General features: G+C 42.8%; 1 protein-coding gene across 6 annotated transcripts in view; it reads left to right on the plus strand.

Annotated features, from left to right (window-relative positions):
* LOC106610436 (zinc finger protein 638) overlaps positions 1-18727 on the plus strand; it is a 56941-nt gene extending 38214 nt beyond the window's left edge. For 5 of the 6 annotated variants that reach the window (XM_014209806.2, XM_014209808.1, XM_045722973.1 and 2 more), the window contains exons 6-22: positions 1931-2190; positions 2415-2630; positions 4549-4644; positions 4837-4883; positions 4995-5062; positions 5249-5280; positions 7371-7466; positions 7719-7838; positions 8263-8397; positions 8640-8684; positions 8955-9098; positions 9302-10522; positions 11206-11589; positions 11773-11983; positions 17577-17705; positions 17913-18034; positions 18431-18727. In XM_014209806.2, the coding sequence (XP_014065281.1) occupies positions 1931-2190; positions 2415-2630; positions 4549-4644; positions 4837-4883; positions 4995-5062; positions 5249-5280; positions 7371-7466; positions 7719-7838; positions 8263-8397; positions 8640-8684; positions 8955-9098; positions 9302-10522; positions 11206-11589; positions 11773-11983; positions 17577-17705; positions 17913-18034; positions 18431-18466 (3362 nt within the window). In that variant the 3' untranslated portion in view covers positions 18467-18727. The remainder of the gene's footprint in view (positions 1-1930; positions 2191-2414; positions 2631-4548; positions 4645-4836; positions 4884-4994; positions 5063-5248; positions 5281-7370; positions 7467-7718; positions 7839-8262; positions 8398-8639; positions 8685-8954; positions 9099-9301; positions 10523-11205; positions 11590-11772; positions 11984-17576; positions 17706-17912; positions 18035-18430) is intronic. The other variant, XM_014209807.2, reaches the window with a different exon arrangement.
* The last annotated feature ends 4678 nt before the right edge of the window (positions 18728-23405 follow it).

Genomic DNA, 23405 nt, shown 5'->3' on the forward strand with positions numbered 1-23405 from the left:
ATGTCGTTTAGGACCTTGAGCGTGGCTGAGGTGCACCCATGACCAGCTCTGAAACCAGATTGCATAGCGGAGAGGGTGCGGTGGGATTCGAAATGGTCGGTAATCTGTTTGTTGACTTGGCTTTCGAAGACCTTAGAAAGGCAGGGAAGGATGGATATAGGTCTGTAGCAATTTGGGTCAAGAGTGTCACCTCCTTTGAAGAGGGGGATGACAGCCGCTGCTTTCCAATCTATGGGAATCTCAGACGACACGAGAGGTTGAACAGGCTAGTAATAGGGGTTGCAATAATTTCGGCAAATAATTTTAGAAAGAAAGGGTCCAGATTGTCAAGCCCAGATGATTTGTAGGGGTCCAGATTTTGCAGCTCTTTCAGAACATCAGCTGAATGGATTTGGGAGAAGGAGAAATGGGGGAGGCTTGGGCGAGTAGCTGTGGGGGGTGCAGTGCTGTTGAATGCAGTAGGGGTAGTTAGGTGGAAAGCATGGCCAGCTGTAGAAAAATGCTTATTGAAATTCTCAATTATAGTGGGCTTATCGGTGGTGACAGAGTTTCCTATCCTCAGTGCAGTGGGCAGTTGGGAGGAGGTGTTCTTATTCTCCATGGACTTTACAATGTCCCAGAACTTTTTAGAGTTTGAGTTGCAGGAAGCAAATTTCTGTTTGAAAAAGCTAGCCTTGGCATTTCTAATTGCCTGTGTGTATTGGTTTCTAACTTCCCTGAAAAGTTGCATATCGCGGGGGCAGTTCGATGCTAATGCAGAACGCCACAGGATATTTTTGTGTTGTTAAGGGCAGTCAGGTCTGGGGAGAACCAAGGGCTATATCTGTTCCTGGTTCTAAATTTCTTGAAAGGGGCATGCTTATTTTAGATGGTGAGGAAGGCATTTTAAAAAAAATAACCAGGCATCCTCTACTGACGGGATGAGGTCAATATCCTTCCAGGATACCAGGGCCAGGTCGATTAGAAAGGCTTGCTTGTTGATAGCTGCCATTTTGGAGTAATCTAAAATCCTAAATAGCATTAGAAATATTCACTTGCCTTTAATAATCTTCATCAGAAGGCACTTCCAGGATTCCCAGGTCCACAATAAATGTTTTGTTCGATAAAGTCCATAATTTATGTCGAAATACCCCCTTGTTGTTTGCGCGTTCAGTTAGCTACTCCAAGTGTAGGAAGCGCGCGGAAAATGTCACGACAAAGTCAAAAAAAGTTATATTTACGTTCATTCAAACATGTCAAACATGGTATAGCATCAATCTTTAGAGCCTTTTTATCTTAGAACTTCAATAATATTCCAACCGGACGATTGCATTGTCTTGAAAACGTTTTGGAATACTGCTACCTCACGTGAACGAGCATCAGAAACCCATGTAATTTTCTGAGTCACCTACTTCCATGTGCTCTTGTTCGCTCTGTGTTTACCGCAAAAGCCTCAAACAACTTTCTAAAGACTGTTGACATCTAGTGGAAGCCTTAGGAAGTGCAAAATGAACCCAAAGTCACTGTGTTTGAAAGGCAATGGCTTGAAAAGACTACAGGCATCAGATTTCCATTTCCGGGTTGGATTTTTCTCAGGTTTTTGCCTGCCAAATGAGTTCTGTTATACTCACAGACATCATTCAAACAGTTTTGGAAACTTTAGTGTGTTTACTATCCAAATCTACTAATAATCTGCAAATATTTGGCTCTGGGCCTGAGTATTAGGCCGTTTACTCTGGGCACGCTTTTCATCCAAAAGTGAAAATACTGCCCCCTATACCCCAACAGGTTAATATTACAGACATATGTTACCCCTACAGCCAGGGATATCTACTGTAATATATTTACGTCATTATAGCCCAGACATCTGTTACCCCAACATCCGGGGATATCTACTGTAATATATTTGCGTCATTATAACCCAGACATCATCTGTTACTCCTACCTCCAGGGATATCTACTGGGAGCTCCTCTCGAGAAGGCCTGAAGCGTTCCAGAAATGACCCCGCCAAGTGTGCGACTGACCACGGCAACAGAGCAGGGGTTTCTGGAAAACACGAGTCCGGGAAACGTGAGTCCTATTTGTCATCCACCAGCAAGTTTCCGGCGTCCATGTCTGAGAAGCCACATCGTCCACCTTCCTCTGCTTCCTCTAAGCCAGGCGCCAAGCCAGCGGCCGGGAAGGAGACCGCCCTAGGACAGGACTCAGAGGTGTGCCCTTCACAGAGCTTTTGGTTCAATCTTTTGTTTGCTATGCACAGTGTCATTAGGACTTTTAAGATTAACTACGTTATCAGTAATAATTACTTTCAGTAGTAATATCATTTAGGGAAATTTCACAAATTGAATTAGAACTAACTTATAAGGATAGCAGCTTCTTCACACTCCCATCCAACCCAAGCAGTGCTTGTAAACCTTCCTTCCTTGATTTTTAGGTCCAGTCCTCCAATGCGCCACAGAAGAAGCCGACTCCAACGCTGCAGAAGAAGAATCCTCCAGGTTCCTACTTGCTCTATCTGACGGGCCTCCCTGTAGATGCCAAGTACCAGGAAGTGGTGTCACTGGTGCAGTCCTTCGGCAAGGTCACTAATGTCCTCATCATCAGGAACGAGGAGGGGGAGGAGAACCAGGGGCAGCCGCAATACAGTAAAGTGAGTATAGATAACTGTGTGGGAGTGTCAAGTTAGGCATCATACACTTTAATGCTAAGTGTGGTGTCTTTTTGATAAATATGAAGACATCTTGTTTACCCCCTTGAGTCGATTTCACCGGCCGGCCCTGCATAATAAAAAAAATCCCCATCAAAATCCCTCAGTTTAAGCATTGTTGTGGACTTAACATCTAATTTGTTTGTTTTCCTGTTTATAAAAGTGTGATTTTTTTTTTTTTTTTTTGGAGAGCGAAAACCTGAAAAAAATGGAAACCTGGGAAAACTAAACATGGAATTTGGGGGGAAAACTGAAACTGATTTTATAGGGCTCAATAAATATGCTGAAGCATGGGGTAGGCCCCTTTGCATTTATTCTATTATCCCAGATGTGATCTTTTAACTGGTTAGCTTCCAAAAAGTAAATGTGGACTGTTGTAACATCTTCAAAGTGCGCCAGGCAGATATATTGGTAAAGTCTTCCTGAAATCGTCCATATTGTTTTGTCGTGGCGGGAATGATTTTGCCGTGGCACAGCACTACATATAAATGACTGCAGCGGAAACACTGATACACTATATACAAAGGTATGTGGACACGACGTCAAATGAGTAGATTCGGCTATTGCTGCCACACCCGTTGCTGACAAATGTATAAAATCGAGCACACAGCCATGCAATCTCCATAGACAAACCTTGTCAGTAGAATGGCCTTACTGAAGAGCTCAGTGACTACCAACATGGCACCGTCATAGGATGCCACCTTTCCAACAAGTCAATTGGTCAAATTTCTACCCTGCTAGAGCAGCCCCGGTCAACTGTAAGTGTTGTTATTGTGAAGTGGAAACGTCTAGGAGCAACAACGGCTCAGCCGCGACGTGGTAGGCCACACAAGCTCACAGAACAGCACCGCCAAGTGCTGAAGGACGTTGCGCGTAAAAATCGCCTGTCCTCGGTTGCAAAACACTACTGATTTTCAAACTGCCTCTAGAAGCAACGTCAGTACAAGTACTCTTCGTCGGGAGCTTCATGAAATGGGTTTCCATGGCCGACAGCCACGTACAAGCCTAAGAACACCATGCGCAATGCCAACAATCGGCTGGGGTGGTGTATAGCTTGCCGTCATTGGACTCTGGAGCAGTGAAAACGCGTTCTCTGCAGTAATGAATCACTTTTTACCATCTGGCAGTCTGACGGATGAGTCTGGGTTTGGCGGATGCCAGGAGAACGCTACCTGCCCCAATGCATGGTGTCAACTGTAAAATTTGGTTGCGGAGGTGTAATGTTCTGGGGCTGTTTTTCATGGTTCGAGCTAGGCCCCTTAGTTCCAGTGAAGGGACATCTTAACGCTATAGCATACAATGACATTCTAGACTATTCTGTGTTTCCAACTTTGTGGCAACAGTTTGGGGAAGGACCTTTACTGTTTCAGCATTACAATGCCCCCGTGCACAAAGCAAGGTCCATACAGAAATGGTTTGTCAAGATCGGTTTCGAAGAACTTGACTGGCCTGCACAGAGACCTGACCTTAACCCTATCGAACACCTTTGGTATGAATTGGAACGCCCCCTGTTGAGCCAGGCCTAATCGTCCAACATCAGTTCCTGACCTCACTAATGCTCTTGTGCCAGGGACCTCACGATATGTATTGCGATTCAATGTTCCAACATAATGCTCACGGTATGTCTGTTGCAAAGGTACAAGAGAGAGCCATGATAAAACAAGTTTTGATCTGTCATGGAATTAAGTGAAATAAAAAATGGCAATAAAAGATGGAAAACAAGCTATGAAGCAAGAATACTGGTGCAGGTACAGCCCACTAGTGCAAAAATAATATTGAGATATGTAACTGTACCCCCCCATCACTAGTTTTGGATCCATCTTTCTAACCTCTGCCCCTCTCGGTGTCTCTGTTCCTCCAGGCCACTGTTTGCATGCAGAAAGAGCAGGACGCTAAAGCGCTGGCTGAGTGCCTCACTCTCAACATACGGGAACACCCCATCTCTGTCTCCGACCAGGTTTGTCCCGCCCTACTTACCGTACCAAAGCCACCTCAGCTCCCAGCTGGGTATTCATCCACTGGATTGTAAATCATAGAATTGGCTCATGTTTCCCTTGTAGTGAGGAAGATAGTAATGACAGAAAGAGGAGAAAATTAAATATAAAGGTGATGATTGATCAAATTGAATGTTTATTTCTTTGTTTTACAGAATGGCGAGGAGGAGATTACTTCCTCGATACCTGTCATTATAAAAGGGTAAGTATTATGCATTACCTGTATATACTAGGGTTATCTTTGACCCCTGAACTTTGCCACTTATGTGTTATTACGGAGGCAATTCTTCACACATTTCACTACTCTCCATAGAGAACTGATCGGTGCTCCCAAGACACCTGCAGCCCCGAACGAGGCCAACTTGACTGTTAAAGGCCCAGGTAAAAAAACATAAAATTATATAGTGCATTTTGTTTCACCAACGCCCTATGTATTCTGCTCAAAAGTATTGCACTAAATAGCAAGTAGGGTGCCAGCCTTAGATGTCTTGATTAATATACAACTAATGATGTTTGATAGACCTGATCAATAAGAGTTGTGAAATTGAACATTTTTTTCCCCCACAGAAGCCAGCGTTGGGCAGAAGAATTCAAATGAGGTGCTTTATTTTTGTTTCTGTCTCTTATTTGCCAGTATGTCTATTACAATTTTTTTATTAAGTATTTCAATATTATATATCACATCTACAGAAATACAATTGACGGTTGTCACGTGCCAAATACGTGTAGATTTTACTCTGAAATGCTTATTTACAAGCCCTTAACCTCTTGGGGCTAGGTGGGACGCTAGCGTGCCACCCGTGGTGCACTCCATCAACAGCAGGTGCATTTCAAGAGCGGCAAATTTGAATCCAAATAAATGTCAAAATTCAAATTTTTCAAAAATACAACTATGTTACACCATTTGAAAGATAAACATCTCCTTAATCTAACCACGTTTTACGATTTCAAAAAGGTTTTACGGCGAAAGCATAAATTTAGAGTATGTTAGGACAGTACATTTACAAGAGTTGTGTGTAATGTTTTGTCAAGTCAAAGACAAGGTCACCAAAACCATAAAACCAGCTAAAATGATACACTAACCTTTTACAATCTCCATCAGATGACACTCCTAGGACATTATGTTAGACAATGCATGCATTTTTAGTTCTATCAAGTTGATATTTATATCCAAAAACAGCGTTTTACTATGGCATTGATGTTGAGGAAATCGTTTCCCTCCAATAACCGGCAGTCAAGTCAGCGTCACAAATTAAATAATTAAAATTAGAAAACATTGGTAAAATATTATATTGTCATTTAAAGAATTATAGATTTACATCTTTTGAACGCAATCAACTTGCCAGATTTAAAAATAACCTTACTGGGAAATCACACTTTGCAATAATCTGAGCACTGTGCCCAGAAAAATACGCGTTGCGATACAGACTAGACGTCATGTTGGGGAGATCTAAAATCGAAAATACTATGTAAATAATCCATTACCTTTGATTCTCTTCATCAGATGTCACTTCCAGGTATCACAGGTCCATAACGAATGTAGTTTTGTTCAAAAAAGCTCATCATTTATGTCCAAAAATCTCCGTCTCGTTAGCACATGATGTAAGCCAGCCGGACTTCTCGTCATGAACGAGGGGAAAAAATATATTTCCGTTCGTTCAAACATGTCAAACGTTGTATAGCATAAATCATTAGGGCCTTTTTTAACCAGAACATGAATAATATTCAAGGTGGACGAATGCATAGTCTTTTATAACGTATTGGAACGAGGGTACCCAACATGAAGTAGCGCGCCAGGTGTCTAATGGGACATCACCGTTCCATGGCTCTTGTTCGGTCAGATCTCCCTCCAGAAGACTCAAAACACTTTGTAAAGGCTGGTGACATCTAGTGGAAGCAATAGGAAGTGCCAAAATATTCCTAAACCCCTGTGTTTTTCAATGGGATAGGTTTAAAGTCAATACAACACATCAGGTATCCACTTCCTGTCAGAAAATGTCTCAGGGTTTTGCCTGCCAAATGAGTTCTGTTATACTCACAGACACCATTCAAACAGTTTTGGAAACTTTAGAGTGTTTTCTATCCATATATAATAAGTATATGCATATTCTAGTTACTGGGTAGGATTAGTAACCAGATTAAATCGGGTACATTTTTTTTATCCAGACGTGCAAATGCTGCCCCCTAGACCCAACAGGTTAACCAACAATGCTTTAAGAAATAGAGTTAAGAAAATATTTACTAAATAAACAAAAGTTTTTTTTTTTATATTTAAAAAGACAATTACGTAATAGATAATAAACAGCGAGTAGCAGCAGTGTAAAAACAAAGGGGGGGGGGGGGGGGGGGGGGCAGTCAATGTAAATAGTCTGGGTGGCCATTTGCTGAACAATTAATCAGTCTTGTGGCTTGGGGATAGAAGCTGTTAAGGAGCCTTTTATTCCTTGACTTTATTACTGCTTTCTGTGCGGTAGCAGAGAGAACCGTCTATGACTTGGGTGATTTATTTGGGGGGGGGGGGCTTCCTCTGACACCACCTAGTATATAGGTCCTGGGTGTCGGGAAGTTTAGTGTTCCAGCATAGTGTTTCAGTTCATCTTTAACACTTTCAAACAATAGAAAACAGGGAGGCAGCCAGCCAGCCAGTCAGCGGTGTCTGAGCTGTAAGATTAAATGGGTTTCCCAACAGATACACAGGGAGCAGGTGAAGCCAACGAGGAAGAGGAAGAGGGGCTGTAGAGCGGGACAGGTCGAGAGACTCAAAAGACTGCAGAGGGAAAACAAGGTGCAGAACTGAACTGATATCTCATAGGCCCAGGCAGGGGATGCTACATTATGGAACGTTTAGATAGAAATCTATCATGTAGATTAGACTTGATTTAGCCCCGTCAGGACAGGTAGAATAGGAAATTGTATGACTCAGCTTTATTCATAATATCTCTGTATACAACGTTCTGACCGTTTTCTTTTGTTACCTCACTGAATACGCCGTCTTGATTATGACGGTCTTTGTCTCCTGTGGTTTGACCTTTTTTAGAGGGGCATGGTCAAGATTACTGGACTTCCTGAAAGCGGCTGCTCCGAGATTGATATCGCCAAGCTGGCCCAACCCTTCGGAAAACCTGTCAAGATCCTACTCATCACCAAGCCCAGTGAGGTAGGCACGTTATCCACAATACATCACTCACTTTCACATTGATTTGCATTATGTGGCTTAGGGCAGTGTTTCCCAACGCTGGTCCTCCATTACCCCAACAGTACACCCTGGACAAGCACACCTGATTCAACTTGTCAACTAATCATCAGGCCCTCAATGAGTTGAACCAGGTGTTTGTCCAGGGCTACTCAAAAATGTATATTGGTACTGAAGGACCAGGTTTGGGAATTTGATTCCCACATAGGACCTGCTGTATATTGTGTCAATGTTCTGTCAGATGCTTTGGGTAAAATAGTCAGTATAATGGAAATATCATATGATTTTCACATCGATTTTTTTTTTTAAACAATATATCTTGTTTACCCAATATCTTGTATACCCAGTATACCCAAGACTGTTGCTGACTGTTTGTGGTCCTCCCCAGGCTCTGGTCACCATGCAGGATGTGGAGTCAGCCCAGGAGATGGTGAAAGTTTACAATGACATGCCTGTCTGCATCAACGACTCTGTTCTGAACATGAGCCTGCTTCCAAACCTCCTGGTGGACTTCAACAGACCGGTAAGATAATGTGGCTTGACTGACTGATCCCTATTAGCTCCTAGTGGAGCACAGGCCTGAACTGTGCATCTCCAGCGTCCTCTGTTCTGGGCAGTTTTCTTCACTTAATTCCAGGTGGTTGCTGCAGGGTATGATGATAAATGTTCACTATGAAAAGGATGTTTTTGCACATTCAACTTATTTTTCACTGATCTGATTCAGTGATGACATAAAGAACTTTTCATTCCATTTTATTACCACAGGTGGCACTTTTCCATTCATTGATGGGACCCAGGAATCCTGTTAGTGTGAGTATTTTACTGTTTCTTCAGCTAACCTAAAAGGCTCTTAATAATAGCATTGTTGCTACCCCAAGACAAAGGTAGAAAAACACAGACAATCCCACCTGATTACGACCTGCATGTTAAAACATTAGGTTAAATCATGAAATGAATCACACCCAAGAGCATATATTATTGCAGAGTCCCTTTACAATTTCTAACAACTATTTAGAAAGTTGAGCTTCTTCCAGTAATTGGTACAAGTAAAGTTGTTTGTAATTCCAATACGTCCTGCAGAAGGCGGAGGTGGGAGGTGATGATGACTGGAACCGTCTCCTGGTTGTCAGTAACATCCCGGCCACGCCCTCCGGCCCAACAGAGATCCAGAAACTGGTCCAGCGCTTCGGCACAGTCCAACAGACTCTGGCACTCAAGGACAAGGTGAGGGACCTGTGGGTGGGGAGGGGTGTGTGTTGGGGGGTGGCGGGGATGTCTTTATGTGCTCAAGTGTCTGTCAAGGGGAGGGACATCTTAGTGAGGAACGTTTGTTTTTGTGTGAGGTTTAAGTGTTTGTGTCTTGCATCTACCCTGCCTACAGTAATTCCACACCATCCATCCAATCCTGTTTTCTTTACCCCATGCAGATCATCTTTGAGATGGGAACAGCAGACATGGCCAAGAGTGTCTTCAACCGCTTCCAGAAGTTTCCCTGCATTGTTCAGAACAACAAGCTCGCCTTCTCCTGGAAACCTGATCCCAAGATTGATCTACCTAAAGTCGACATCTCTGCTGCCGGCTCAACGGCTTCAACCGGTGACAATGACTCCCAGACTGCAGAGACTACTATGCCCCCTGGTGGCCAGGAGGACTCACTGTCTCAGTCAGGATTAAAGGTGGAGTCAGGAACAGGGGTTGATACTAAGGTTGAAGGACAGGAGGTTCAGCCAGGAAATCAAGGGATGAAGGTTGAAGGAGAGGTTCAAGCCACAAAGGAATCTCCAGCATTAGGAGGTAAGGATCAAGAGAAGGAGCCTAATGCATCTTCCGTACAGCCAGCAGGAGTGAACCAGAGAGAAGCTACAAAACCCAACATAGACCAACCTCGAGGTCAGGGTGGAGAGGAGGTCACAGAGAAAGTTGCAGACATTTCAACAACGGAGTCCGAAGAAACTGAAGAACCAGTCTCCTCGGCTGCTACCTCTGCTCCTCAAGCTGCTAAACCAGAGACTGAGAAAATGTCAGTTTCCAGTTCCACAACAGCCACCTCCGCCCCAGCCCCAAAAGTGATGGCGGCCATCATAGAGGCCTTACGACAGGAGAGCAGGAACAGATCCTCTACCAAGGTTTCCACCGAACAGGCTGCAGCTGAGAATCCTCCAGGTAAACAACCAAAAGATAAGGAGACTCCAGATGTTCAGGCTGCCCCCGCTCTTCCCAGAGTGACCCCAGAGATCCTGAAGGTGCTGCTGGAGGAGTGCAGGGTCCGGTCCTCCAGTAGGGCCGGCGCTGAGCAGGCCAGGAAGGAACAGGACCAGGCGCCCCCTGCAGGCCAAAAGCCATCCACTGGAAACCGAAGAGACCACAGTGGAGACAGGGAGCCTGGAAGAGAGCAGGTCACCAAGAGGAAGACCCGTGAGGAGGAAAGGGAGGAGAGGGAGAGCGCGAGGAAGGAGAGGGAGAAGAGGCTGAAGGCCCAAGAGGAGGAGAGGGAGAAAGGAAGGAGAGAGAAGAGGTGGTCCCACAGGGAACGGTCATCAGGATCACCGGGGTCCAGGTCCTCTATGAGGTATGACGGGAGCCGGCGCAGTGGGAAGAGCGGCGCCAGGTCTGAGTCCAGGAGAGGAAACGGAGAGGAGAAACAGCAGGTAGGAGAGAGGCTAGTGTGTTGGTATTCACTCTATATACAGAGAGGACAAAACATTAACAACACTTTCCATGACAGACTGTCCAGGTGGAAACTATGATCCCTTATTGACGCCACTTGTTAAATTCACTTCAATCAGTGTAGATGTAGATGAAGGGGAGGAGACAGGTTAAATAATGATTTTCAAGCCTTGAGACAATTGAGCCATGGATTGTGTATTTGTGCCATTCAGCGGGTGAATGAGCAAGAAAAAATAATTGTGCCTTTGAACGGGGTGTGGTAGTAGGTGCCAGGCGCACTGGTTTGTGTCAGACCCAGCAGCGTTGCAGTTCTTTTCACACTCAAAGTTTCCCGGTGCGTATCAAGAATGGTCCACCACCCAAAGGACATCCAGCCAACTTGACACAACTGTGGGAAGCGTTGGAGTCAACAGGCCAGCGTCCCTGTGGAACGCTTTCAACACCTTGTAGAGTGTGGGGGGGTGAAACTCAATATTAGGAAGGTGATCCTAATGTTTGGTATACTCATATATGGATGGAGAGAGAATCTCCACTGAACCAGAGTGTCGTATACCCATCATGAATATAGAATGCCAATATCAACTTTCCAAACATTTTGGGGAATGACTTGCCATTTTGAGGAAAGCAGTGGTTTTATAGTTAACTGTTCCCTGTCTTCTTTCAGGAAGAGGAGGAGTTAGGTGAGAACCACATCCCCTTCGACATGGCGGACTTTGTGACTGTGGACGAGGTGGGGGAAGTAGCTGCGGTGCCCCGTCCTCTCCCCGAGACTACCACAGAGGTGACTGAGGTTATGGAGGTGACCGTCAACGACCCTGTGACCACAGCCCTTGAGGCGGAGCAGCAGGCACCAGATGACACAACACCGATGGAGGTGGAGGGTGAGCCTAGGACAGCCAAGGTACAGGAGGAAGCTCTGGACAAACGAGAACAGAAGGAGGGGTTGTCCCCAGCAACCACAGAGGAGGGGTCAGTGAAGACTGCAGAGGGAACTGGGGAGGTGACAGAGGAGAAAGTTCCAGACTGTCAGGATTACATCATCAAAGAGGTCAGTGTGTCTAGTCACATTCCTAATTTGTGTAATCCCTTTCCTAAAAGGAAGGCTTCAACCCTATAGCATTCTACAACGAGCAGATCTGTGAGAAGACTACTTCAACCGAGGAAGGAGAAAATTAAGTGTTTCTAAAGTGTGAACACGACCCCAATCTTGTCTAACATTACTCTCCTTCAGCCTGTGGTCACTGTGCCGAAGACGACCTGTGACGAGGTCACTGAGGAGTCCAAGGTGAAAGGTCACGATGAGGCCACACCCACAGACGCACCTGCTGGAGAAGAGGAAAAGGAGGCTGGACGAGTGGAGGATCTCAACATTGGGACGTTTCTGACGGTGGACGAGGTGGGACAGGTGGAGGAAGACGGGGGGAAGAGGTCTGCTGAGACGGGTAAGAAACATACTGTATATCACTGCTATGCTCGTCTTGTGAAAGCCTGTCATTGTAAATAAAATCGGTTCTGCTGTGCTTACCTGTATAAATGTTTTTTTAAATTTTTTAATTTAAGATGTGGTAGGAAACTGGCCAGTAGAGGTAAGAAACAAACTTTATGTTAAGTCAATCTGCAACATATTTGTCTGAGGAGACTGGGTTGTGTTCAGTAGCGAAACGTTTTGAAATGGAGGTAACTACCCTCTGGTTTGCCACAGGAGGAAAAAGACTACAGGTAGAATGATGTTTTGAGAAATGGTAGCCAGCCACTGAATGCATAGTAGTGGTTGAGCTGGCCACCTGCATTTTGTTAAGTGGTCAAAGAATGGCATCCTGGTTTACATAGATTAGTGGTTGTGGTCATTGTAGAGGAGTGGTAGTGGTGAGGTCAGATAACCAACCCTATGTAATAGGGGTGTAATGGTACAAGCATTAGTACTGAACCGTTCGGTATGGAGACCTCAGTTCGGTCCGCACTGTGAACCCGAATGAGTAGATAAATAAGACATCTGTATGTGTATATACAGTACCAGTCAAAAGTTTACACACCTACTTATTCCAGGGTTTTTCTTTATTTGTATTATTTTCTACATTGTAGAATATTAGTGAAGTCATCAAAACAATTAAATAACACATATAGAATCATGTAGTACCCAAGAAAGTGTTAAACAAATCAAAATATGTTTGAGATTCTTCAAAGTAGCCACACTTTCCCTTGATGACAGCTTTGCACACTCTTGGCATTCTCTCAACCAGCTTCACGAGGTTTTCACCTGGAATCCATTTCAATTAACAGGTGTGCCTTGTTAAAAGTTAATTTGTAGAATGTGTTTCCTTAATGCGTTTGAGTCAGTTGTGTTGTGACATGGTAGGTGTGTGTTGTAACTTTGTATTGATTAATGTGACGACTGCTGTTCATCGAATTATTAACCATTTGTAATTACGTGATTTAATGAGTCAGGTAATTATTAACCTGGGGCACCATGGGAAAGTTTTGGCTTTGAGTTTCTATTTCCCAAATTAACTCAAAGAATATCAGAATATTGTTTTTACAACAGTCGCTAATTAATTTCCTCTACAGTCTCATTCTGAACGTTGCATAATCTGTGAATCTGCACAAACCCGAGTCTCACTAAAAGGTCTGTAGCACACCAATTGAGTTGATTAGTAAATAACAAGTTAAAATTATAATATAAGATGCAGTCTAGGCTATTGATTAGAACATAGTACAATGAAACAGTTCCCTAGTGTGCCAACACTTGCGTGTTACACGAAAATTGTGATTTCAAAAGAGAAAGAGAGTGCACGAGAGAAAAGCACACTTGGGTACATTTGTGAACTATGCTTATTTTAACCCTAACCTTGCCCCGAACTGCCGCTCTTATGGGTCAGAATATAATGATGTAATTACGTGTCAAAGGTCTCTGATGGGGTGTCTCCTCGTGGACCGAGTTCCTCCTTCTCTTCTGATGGCGAAACTTCTGTTGTTACCGGGTGTGACCCTCTGATTGTCCATACAACGTCTGTGTCCTTTCTCTTAGTGGTCTGTTTCCACACCCTTTTTCTGAAAGTGGGGTCTTCTGAGGACGGCTAATCAGCCATATAGGGGGTTCCAGCGTGAGAATGAAAGCAGTGTAGACACATGGTTCCTTGGCGAGAATAACCGTGTGGTCCAGCTTGAATTCACCCTGTTAGACACAGCTACTCATCCGTAGCATAGATTGTTAAAAGGTTCCTTTGTCTTCTTCAACCTCGTGTTGCATTTTGGGTTTACAACTAATTCGGTCCTTGGCTGCAGCTCGTTATGTTATAATGTTGTTTCTTAACTCACATGTTTTATACCCTCGGGTCAGAAGTGGGCCTTTCAGCCTGTAGGGCAAGTTCTCTGGGTGTAACTAGTTACGAGGCAAGGTCTGGATTTTACTCAGATCCAATTTAGACAACTAACTTCACATTTCATCTTAAAAAAACAAAAAAAAACATTCTCTTTGATCTGGACATTTTCCACACAACGTACAGTAAATATCAAGTACATGTTGTGAAAACTCTTCTAGTTATAACGTTTTCATTATAACGTCGTCATTTAACTTTTAATAACAAAAACAACATTTTAATATTTCATCTGTCGTCATTACTACCATTTTGTCTGATGAAACATATTGTCCATTTATTGCATGTTACTGTTCTGAGGTAGGTTCTCCATAGGCCCATCATACATTCCATTCCTCCATACTGAGAGGACAAAGGGATTTTGTCTGCTGCTTTAAGAGTTACAATGGGCAGGAGGTGTCATAAATCCCCCACCTCCATACCTCTCCATCTCTTTCCCCACTGATGGGTGTGAGAGATATCTCTGTGGGATTATGGTCCACAGTAATCTGACCCGAACATGCCATTCATGACAGGTGGTATACAGAAGATAGCCCTATTTGGTAAAAGACCAAGTCCATATTATGGAAAGAACAGCTCAAATAAGCAAAGTGAAACGAAGTGCGTCATTACTTTAAGACCTGAAGGTCAGTCAATCCAGATAATGGTCAACAACTTTGAAAGTTTCTTCAAATGCAGTCGCAAAAACCATCAAGCGCTATGATGAAACTTGCTCTCATATGGACCGCCACAGGAAAGGAAGACCCCCACAGGAAAGGAAGACCCAAAGTTACCTTTGCTGCAGAGGATAAGTTCAAAGCAAAGAAACCACTACTAAAGGACACCAATAATGTGTAACAACACCTGCACAGGATCGGTACATCCGAACATTACCATTTTTTTTATTTAACCTTTATTTAACCAGGTAGGCCAGTTGAGAACAAGTTCTCATTTACAACTGCGACCTGGCCAAGAACAAGCAAAGCAGTGCGACAAAAAACAGAGTTACACATGGGATAAACAAAAGTACAGTCAATAACACAATAGAAAAATCTATATACACTGTGTGCAAATGGAGTAAGGAGGTAAGGAAATAAATGGGCCATAGTAGCGAAGTAATTACAATTTAGCAAATTAACACGAGTGATAGTTGTGCAAGTAGAAATACTGGTGTGCAAAAGAGCAAAAAAATAAAAACATCACACCTGTGGGACAGGTACAGGATGGAAACAACAACTGCCCGAGTTACACCAGGAACACACAATCCCTCCATCAGTGCTCAGACTCTCCACAATAGGCTGAGAGAGGCTGGACTGAGGGCTTGCAGGCCTGTCGTAAGGCAGCTCCTCACCAGACATCACCGGCAACAACGTCGCCTATGGGCACAAATCCACCGTCGCTGGACCAGACAGGACTGACAAAAAGTGCTCTTTACTGACGAGTCGCGGTTTTGTCTAACCGGGGATGATGGTAGGATTTGCATTTATCGTCGAAGGAATGAGCCTTACACCGAGGCCTGTACTCTGGAGCGGGATTGAGTTGGAGGGTCCGTCATGGTCTGGGGTGGTGTGTCACAGCATTATCGGACTGAGCTTGTTGTCATTGCAGGCAATCTCAACGCTGTGCGCTACAGGGAAGAACATCCTCCTCCCTCATGTGGTACCCTTACTGCAGGCTCATCCTGACATGACCCTCCAGAATGAGGGTAGCCTTCCCTGTAGCTCAGTTGGTAGAGCATGGTGTTTGCAACACCAGGGTTGTGGGTTCGTTTCCCACGGGGGGCCAGCACAGAAAAAAAATGTATGAAATGTATGCATTCACTACTGTAAGTCGCTCTGGATAAGAGCGTCTGCTAAATGACTAAAATGTAAATGTAAATGTAATGACAATGCCACCAGCCATACTGCTCGTTCTGTGCGTGACTTCCTGCAAGACAGGAATGTCAGTGTTCTGCCATGGCCAGCGAAGTGCCCAGATCTCAATCCCATTGAGCACGTCTGGGACCTGTTGGATTGGAGTGTGAGGTCTAGAACCCCCCCCAGAAATGTCCGGGAACTTGCAAGTGCCTTGATGGAAGAGTGGAGAAACATCTCACAGCAAGAACTGGCAAATCTGGTTCAGTCCATGAGGAGGAGATGCACTGCAGTACTTAATGCAGCTGGTGGCCACACCAGAAACTTACTGACTTTTGATTTTGACCCCCCCTCCCTTTTTTTGGTTCAGGGACACTTCCATTTCTGTTAGTCACATGTCTGTGGAACTTGTTCAGTTTGTCTCAGTTTAGTCTTATGTTCATACAAATATTTACACATGTTAAGTTTGCTGAAAATAAATGCAGTTGACAGTGAGAGGACGTTTCTTTTTTTTGCTTAGTTTATATACAGAAATGTAATTTGAGAAAAGGTCAAATGAAACAAAATGCAGCTAGTTTGCAATCTTTCCAGCTTCAGTTTGAAGTGATTGTGTTAGCTGTGTTGTTAGCTAGCTCCCCTGAACAACAGTGTCCTGAAGAGTGAACATATTTTCGATCCCAGGCGAAATTGCGCCTCATTAGCTCATTGTTACCAATATATCTAAATAAATGTCACTAGAAATCAGTTTATTCAAATGCGGCTACTTACTGCAGCTGTTTTTCTGGTTGCACTTTTTGACGTGGCTGTAAGTTATCCCTTGCTAGCTAGCCAACTACGGCTAAGAACGTTGCCAGCAGGTATGGCAATGGAACATTTAGAGCAAACAACTGGATTGTGTCCATAGATACAGAACAAAACAACTGAACGACTGGGTCACTTCTCTGGAACCCGAACCAATAGAACGAACGACCAGCCGGCTTTGGTAGCAACCCTAGATTGGTGTTGGAACTATATCTTGTGGAAGGATGAAAATTAGTATGAATACATTCATCAAAATAACAATTAAAATATGTAAATCATTATTTGAATATGTTGGTAACCCGTTTTATAAAGGTTATAATACACACAAAGCTGGTGTTTGACACGGGCCTAACAACACCCGTGCCAATATATCCTCAACACTGGCATCTCTGGCATTCACATAATGAACATAAATGGAATCTGGGATACCAACACTATTTTTATTAAATAAAGTTAACAGTAACGGTTGGCATTTCATTTTCCTGCTGTACTGAAACTGAACCGTGACCCCCCCCCCCCCCCCCCAAACACTGCAATACGTACCTAACCGTGGGTTTGGTGAACTGTTACAGTCCTAGTATGTAGATCAATGGTAGCTATGGTAACCACTATACAGCTAGATTATAAAATGTGTTAGAGGTGAACTCAGCCAAATCAATGGTGGAGGCAAGTGCATTTTAACCTGGTTACCAGTCTGTTTTGTGTTGTTATGCCACTCCTCGTCATGGCATGATGGCATAAAAAGATGGGTTCTTTGAGAAGTAGAAAAAGATGGTTGATTGACAGCCTGAAACCACATTAGTTGGATTGTTTCTAAGGTGTCAGTGATTTTTATTTTTGTGATTTCATGTTTTAAAGACTTTTCACAACAACAACAAAAAATGTTTTCCTTCCTTGTAAGGACATTCTGGTGATTTGTCAGGTCTAGGAAAACCCACACAACCAACAAGCAGAACAGTTAAAACAAACAATGCTAAAGTCTCAGTGATGACCCTGCTCCTTCCTCCATCTTCTCTTTCATCTCTCAGTGGAGTCTAAGCGAAGGAGGACATCTCAGGAGGAGAGAGAGGAGGAGACAGCGAGGAGGAAGATGAAGATGGAACCCCTCTTTTATAAAGACTACATCATCCCCCCTTTCAACCCTGACTGCCCTGTCGGTGAGACTCAAATGATGTTGCTTTTGACAGTTAACTAATTGTTGAAATTGATTAGGGTAGTTCTAATGATAAACTAGTCAAGCGTATCTATTATCAGAATACTGTCTTTGTGCTAGGTGTGTGTGTTTACCTAGGCCCCATCGTATAATCACATCAGTTGTATGTTTTAAATCTGGTTTTGTTTCTGGTCTGTTTGGTCACTATCAGGAATGGAGTTTCTGGTCCCCAAGTCAGGCTTCTTCTGCAAGGTGTGTTCTAAGTTCTACAGCGGAACTGACGAGGCCGAGAAGAACCACTGCAAGACCCTCAAACACCATCAGAACCTGGAGGTGAGAACCAAAAACAACCAATCAGCCACAACTGAAAGTCAACCTCCAATCAGAAAGAACATTTTGACAATCGGGGATGGGGTCAATTCCATTGAGTAAATTCAGTTGGCAAAACAAATTTTGAATTTCATTTTGCTTCCTGAATTGAAACTTCAAAAAAAAAACTTTAAAAAATATTGTTTTTATTGTCCAGGTGTTACGTGTTTGATTATTAATACATTGATACTCAGGAGTGGGGAATGAGGTGAAGGAATGTGTCTGGTCATGGAAACCATCCCCAGACAGGCTTAAGTTTGGCAGCAGTGGCTCTCTCTCGTGGAACCCTTATGTTCCGCATATGAATCAACATTATCTAGTAACAAAGATACTCATGATTGTCTTTTTATTCTTCTACAGAAGTCCCTGGAGAAGTGGAGAGTGAAGAAAGACTGACTCTCCATGATGAGATGAAGCGTTAAATATTGACTATCTGTGACCCAACCACTGACTGACTGATTCATTCCTGTCTTAACTCTTTTCCCACTTCTTGTTTTTGTTTTTCTTCCCCGTGGGTCCAATCTCTCCCTCTCACACTCACAACTATAACTGTTTCATTTAGTTAGTTATTTCCCCATGATATAGAAGATAAGTGATTCAATAGCGAAAAATTAAAGTAGAAACCAGTGTACAATGAAAATAAAGTGTTTTATTCAATCACTGTGTCTGTTTTGTAATTGAAACCATCCTTTGAAGACATGTTTACCAGAGTAATCTTTTACCCTTATTCAATACAACTGTATTCATCCCTCCAGGGCAAACCTGTCTATCTACTTATGCAGCATCCTGATTTTGAATACTGTTAGTTCAGCAGTGTGGTTTCCCCTGGATGTCCATGCGCACCAAGAGAAATGTACTGATTTCCATGTTCAACTCATGCATGGACCATTAGCTTCCCCCAGCAATAGCACAGCTAGCCACTGTGCTAAAACGGCTAACCTCCTGTTAACATGGAAATATATTAGACTTGGCTTTAGTTAAATTTATCGTGCTCTTTTATATACAGTAGCTATTTCAAATCTATACATTCCAATGACTCACTACTTCACTGCAACAGTTGATTTCTGTAAAAGAGAATTATGTCACTATAAATGCATTAAAACAAACAATACATGTTTTGTATTTATCTGACATCGATGAGACAGCCAATAGGGAGGAGGTCAGAGAACTGGCAGTGGTGTCAGGACAATCTCTCAATGTGAGCAAGACAAAGGAGCTGATAGTGGACTATAAGAAAAGGAGGGACGAACAGGCCCCCATTAACACCGACGGGTCTGAAGTGGAGCAGGTTGAGAGTTTCAAGTTCCTTGGTGTCCACATCACCAACAACGAACATGGTCCATACACACCAAGACTGTTGTAAAGAGGGAACGACAGCACCTCTTCCACATCAGGGGACTAAAGATTTGGCATGGGTCCCCAGATCCACAAAAAGTTCTACAGCTGCACCATCAAGAACATCCTGACAGGTTGCATTGTATGATAGTGATCAAACAGACCAGTACATCACTGGCACCAAGCTTCCTGCCATCCAGGACCTATATATTAGGTGATGTCAGAGGAAGGCACAAACAATTGTCAAAGACTCCAGTCAACCAAGTCAGAAACTATTCTCTCTGCTACCGCATGGCAAGCGGTACTGGAGCGCTAAGTATAGGACTAAAAGTCTCCTTAACAGCTTCTACCCCCAAGCCATAAAACTGCTGAACAACTAAACTAATCTAATGGCCACCCGGACTATTTACATTTAACCCCCACATTTAGTTTTTATGCTACTGCTCATTGTCTATGCATTCACTTTACAAATTACCTTGATTAACCTATACCACTGCCCCCCCCCCCCCCCTGTATATAGCCTCGTTATTATGTACATTTCTTGTGTTACAGTACAGTTACAGATGGATTAGATTTTATAAAAAAAAAATTACTTTAGTTTATTTAATAAAATATTTACTAACTCTATTTCCTGAACGGCATGGTTGGTTAAGGGCTTGTAAGTAAGCATTTCACGGTAAGGTCGACACCTGTTGTATTCTGTGCATGTGACAAATAACATTTGATTAATTACATTTTGATACCTTAACAGAATGTTTTAATAAGATTGTAGCCTAGGCCTACTCTGCTGACTGACAATAGAGCAGTAAAAACAACCTTGTCTTGAATGCAACCATGTTATCAAAAGTATTTATTTGTATTATAGCTAACCCCTCATACCCTTTTCATAACCTTAACCTAATTCTCAACCTGCTACGTTAATTCTCATAACCTACTACGAAAGTCAAATATAACATTAATTTGACAAAAGTTGAATCCCTTCTAGCCATGACCATGAAAAGGGAAGATAAATTGTACAATATGATGTCCATATAGCCTGGAGGAGGTAATTATTGTCACACAAAAAAACAGTGGCACTGGCCCAATGATAATTTGTTGACAACTGTGTTTATGACAATGTATTGACATTATAGCATAGGACAAAGGCCTCAATGGGATAGGACAACCTGCTGTGTTGACTATTGGTTGTTCCAGCCCAACAATTAAGAGCCCTGACAGTATAGGTGACCTGAAGCAGTGATATTCTAACGTCAGGTGTGCTTTTCATTTGTTTATGTACTGTAGGTTTGCCAGCTGACCTCTATCAAGACACCCATGACGACTGTATTCCCACTGTGAAGATGAGCAATGCTGCAGCAACATCAGCTTCTACTTCTACTACTTTGTCTTGTTCCAGATTTGAAAGGAGACACCCCTCAGTTATACAAGATGGTTTGGTCCATCTGCATGATTCTGTTGTGCCATTTCAATAGAGAGCACCTTCACCTTGTCATGAAAAAAAGCCCCATTTAAAAATATACTGAACAAAAATAAGCAACAATTTAAAATATTTTACATTTTCAGCTTCCAGGATTTGTTTACAGATCCTTGTGACATTTGGCCGTGCAATATCATGCTGAAACATGAGGTGATTGCAGCGGATGAATGGCACTACATTGGGCCTCAGGATCTTGTCACTGTATCTGTGCATTCAAATGGCCATCGCTAAAATGCAGTTGTGTTCACTGTCTGTAGTTTATGCCTGCCCATACCATAACCCCACCGTCACCATGGAGCACTCTGTTCACAATGTTGACATCAGCAAACCACTCGCCCACACAACGCCATACACGTGGTCTGCGGTTGTGAGGCCGGTTGGACGTACTGCCAAATTCTCTAAAATAACGTTGGAGGCGGCTTACATTAGAGAAATTAACATTCAATTCTCTGGCTTGATTTCAAGCTCCCTCAAAACTTGAGACATCTGTGGCATTGTGTTGCGTGACAAAACTGCACATTTTAGAATGGCCTTTTATTGTCCCCAGCACAAGGTTCACCTGTGTAATGATTGTGCTGTTTCATCAGCTTCCTGATATGCCAAACATGTCAGGTAGATGGATTATCTTGGCAAATAGATAATGCTCACTAACAGGGATATAAACACATTTGTGCACAAATTTGAGAGAAAACGCTTTTTGTGTTTCTGGAAAATTGAAGGGATGTTTCATTTCATTTCAGCTCATGAGACATGGCACCAACACTTTACAGGTTGCGTGCATATTTTTGTTCAGCAACATGCAAAAGAATATTGTTTATATTGTAAACATACTGTCATTTAATAAGTCTATATTGTTTTATGGGTGAAATGAATGAAAAGTACTTTGTGTCATCTCTGCTTTGTCTTGACCCACTGAATACAATGCATTGCTTATAGCCCAACTCTTTTTTTAATGTATTTTACATTTGAAACACATTTAGTATAGACAATGTAGTTTTTGTGGTAGTCTTATGCAAACCATCTTCATTATTACAGTGGCACCTCCCAGCTCATTTGAGTTAGCCTTCACAAAAAGTTCATGTAGCAAGCAAGCTAGCTAATAATAGCTACATAGGTTATCATTTTCAAAGTATATTTACTTACTTGAATAGGTTTCCCCACTGCCTCATTTTTCTGGGTTCTTAGAAAAACGAAATAATGGGAAATCTTCCCAAAGTTTGGTGCGTTTGCTCGGTGAATTGTGACACAACTGCAAGCCCTCTATAGGTGCTGTCACTTAAAACCTGTTAAGGTATAGGGGGCAGTATTTTCACGGCCGGATGAAAAATGTACCCAAATTAAACGGCCTACTACTCGGGCCCAGAAACTAGGATATGCATATTATTAGTAGATTTGGATAGAAAACTGTTTGAATGATGTCTGTGAGTATAACAGAACTCATATGGCAGGCAAAAACCTGAGAAAAATCCAACCAGGAAGTGGGAAATCTGAGACTTGTAGTCTTTCAGACCATTTTCTATTGAAACTACAGTGTCTGTGGGGTCAATTGGCACTTCCTAAGGCTTCCACTAGATGTCAACAGTCTTTACAAAGTTGATTGAGTCTTCTATGGTGAATTTTGACCGAATAACAGCTGGTTCAAGCAGTGGACTAGCTGAGGTCATGTAGTTAGTTCATGCGCATTCACGCATGGCTAGCATTTGTATTTTTCTTCTGTAATGAATACGCTATTGTCCGGTTGGAATATTATCGATTATTTATGTTAACCTGTTGGGGATAGGGGGCAGTATTTGCACGGCCGGATAAAAAACGTACCCGATTTAATCTGGTTACTACTCCTGCCCAGTAACTAGAATATGCATATAATTGTTTGATTTGGATAGAAAACACCCTAAAGTTTCTAAAACTGTTTGAATGGTGTCTGTGAGTATAACAGAACTCATATGGCAGGCCAAAACCTGAGAAGATTCTAAACAGGAAGTGCCCTCTCTGACCATTTCTTGGCCTTCTTTGTCATCTCTATCCAAAACAGAGGATCTCTGCTGTAACGTGACACTTTCTAAGGCTCCCATAGGCTCTCAGAAGGTGCCAGAACGTTGAATGATGACTCTGTAGTTACTGGCTGAAAAACAGTAGCGCATTTGGTAAGTGGTCCATATGAGAACAATGAGATGGGTGCGCGCGTGCATGTGAAGAGTCCATTTTCTTCTTTGAGTCTTTGAATGAAAACAACTTCTCTCGGTCGGAATATTATCACTATTTTATGAGAAAAATCGCATAAAAATTGATTTTAAACAGCGTTTGACATGCTTCGAAGTACGGTAATGGAATATTTTGAAATTTTTTGTCACGATATGCGCCGGCGCGTCACCCTTTGGATAGTGTCTTGAACGCACAAACAAAACGCCGCTATTTGGATATAACTATGGATTATTTGGAACCAAACCAACATTTGTTGTTGAAGTAGAAGTCCTGGGAGTGCATTCTGACGAAGAACAGCAAAGGTAATCCAATTTTTCTTAT

This window comes from Salmo salar, chromosome 08 (assembly GCF_965601325.2).
Source record: "Salmo salar chromosome 08, fSalSal1, whole genome shotgun sequence".
Taxonomy (NCBI): Eukaryota; Metazoa; Chordata; class Actinopteri; order Salmoniformes; family Salmonidae; genus Salmo; species Salmo salar.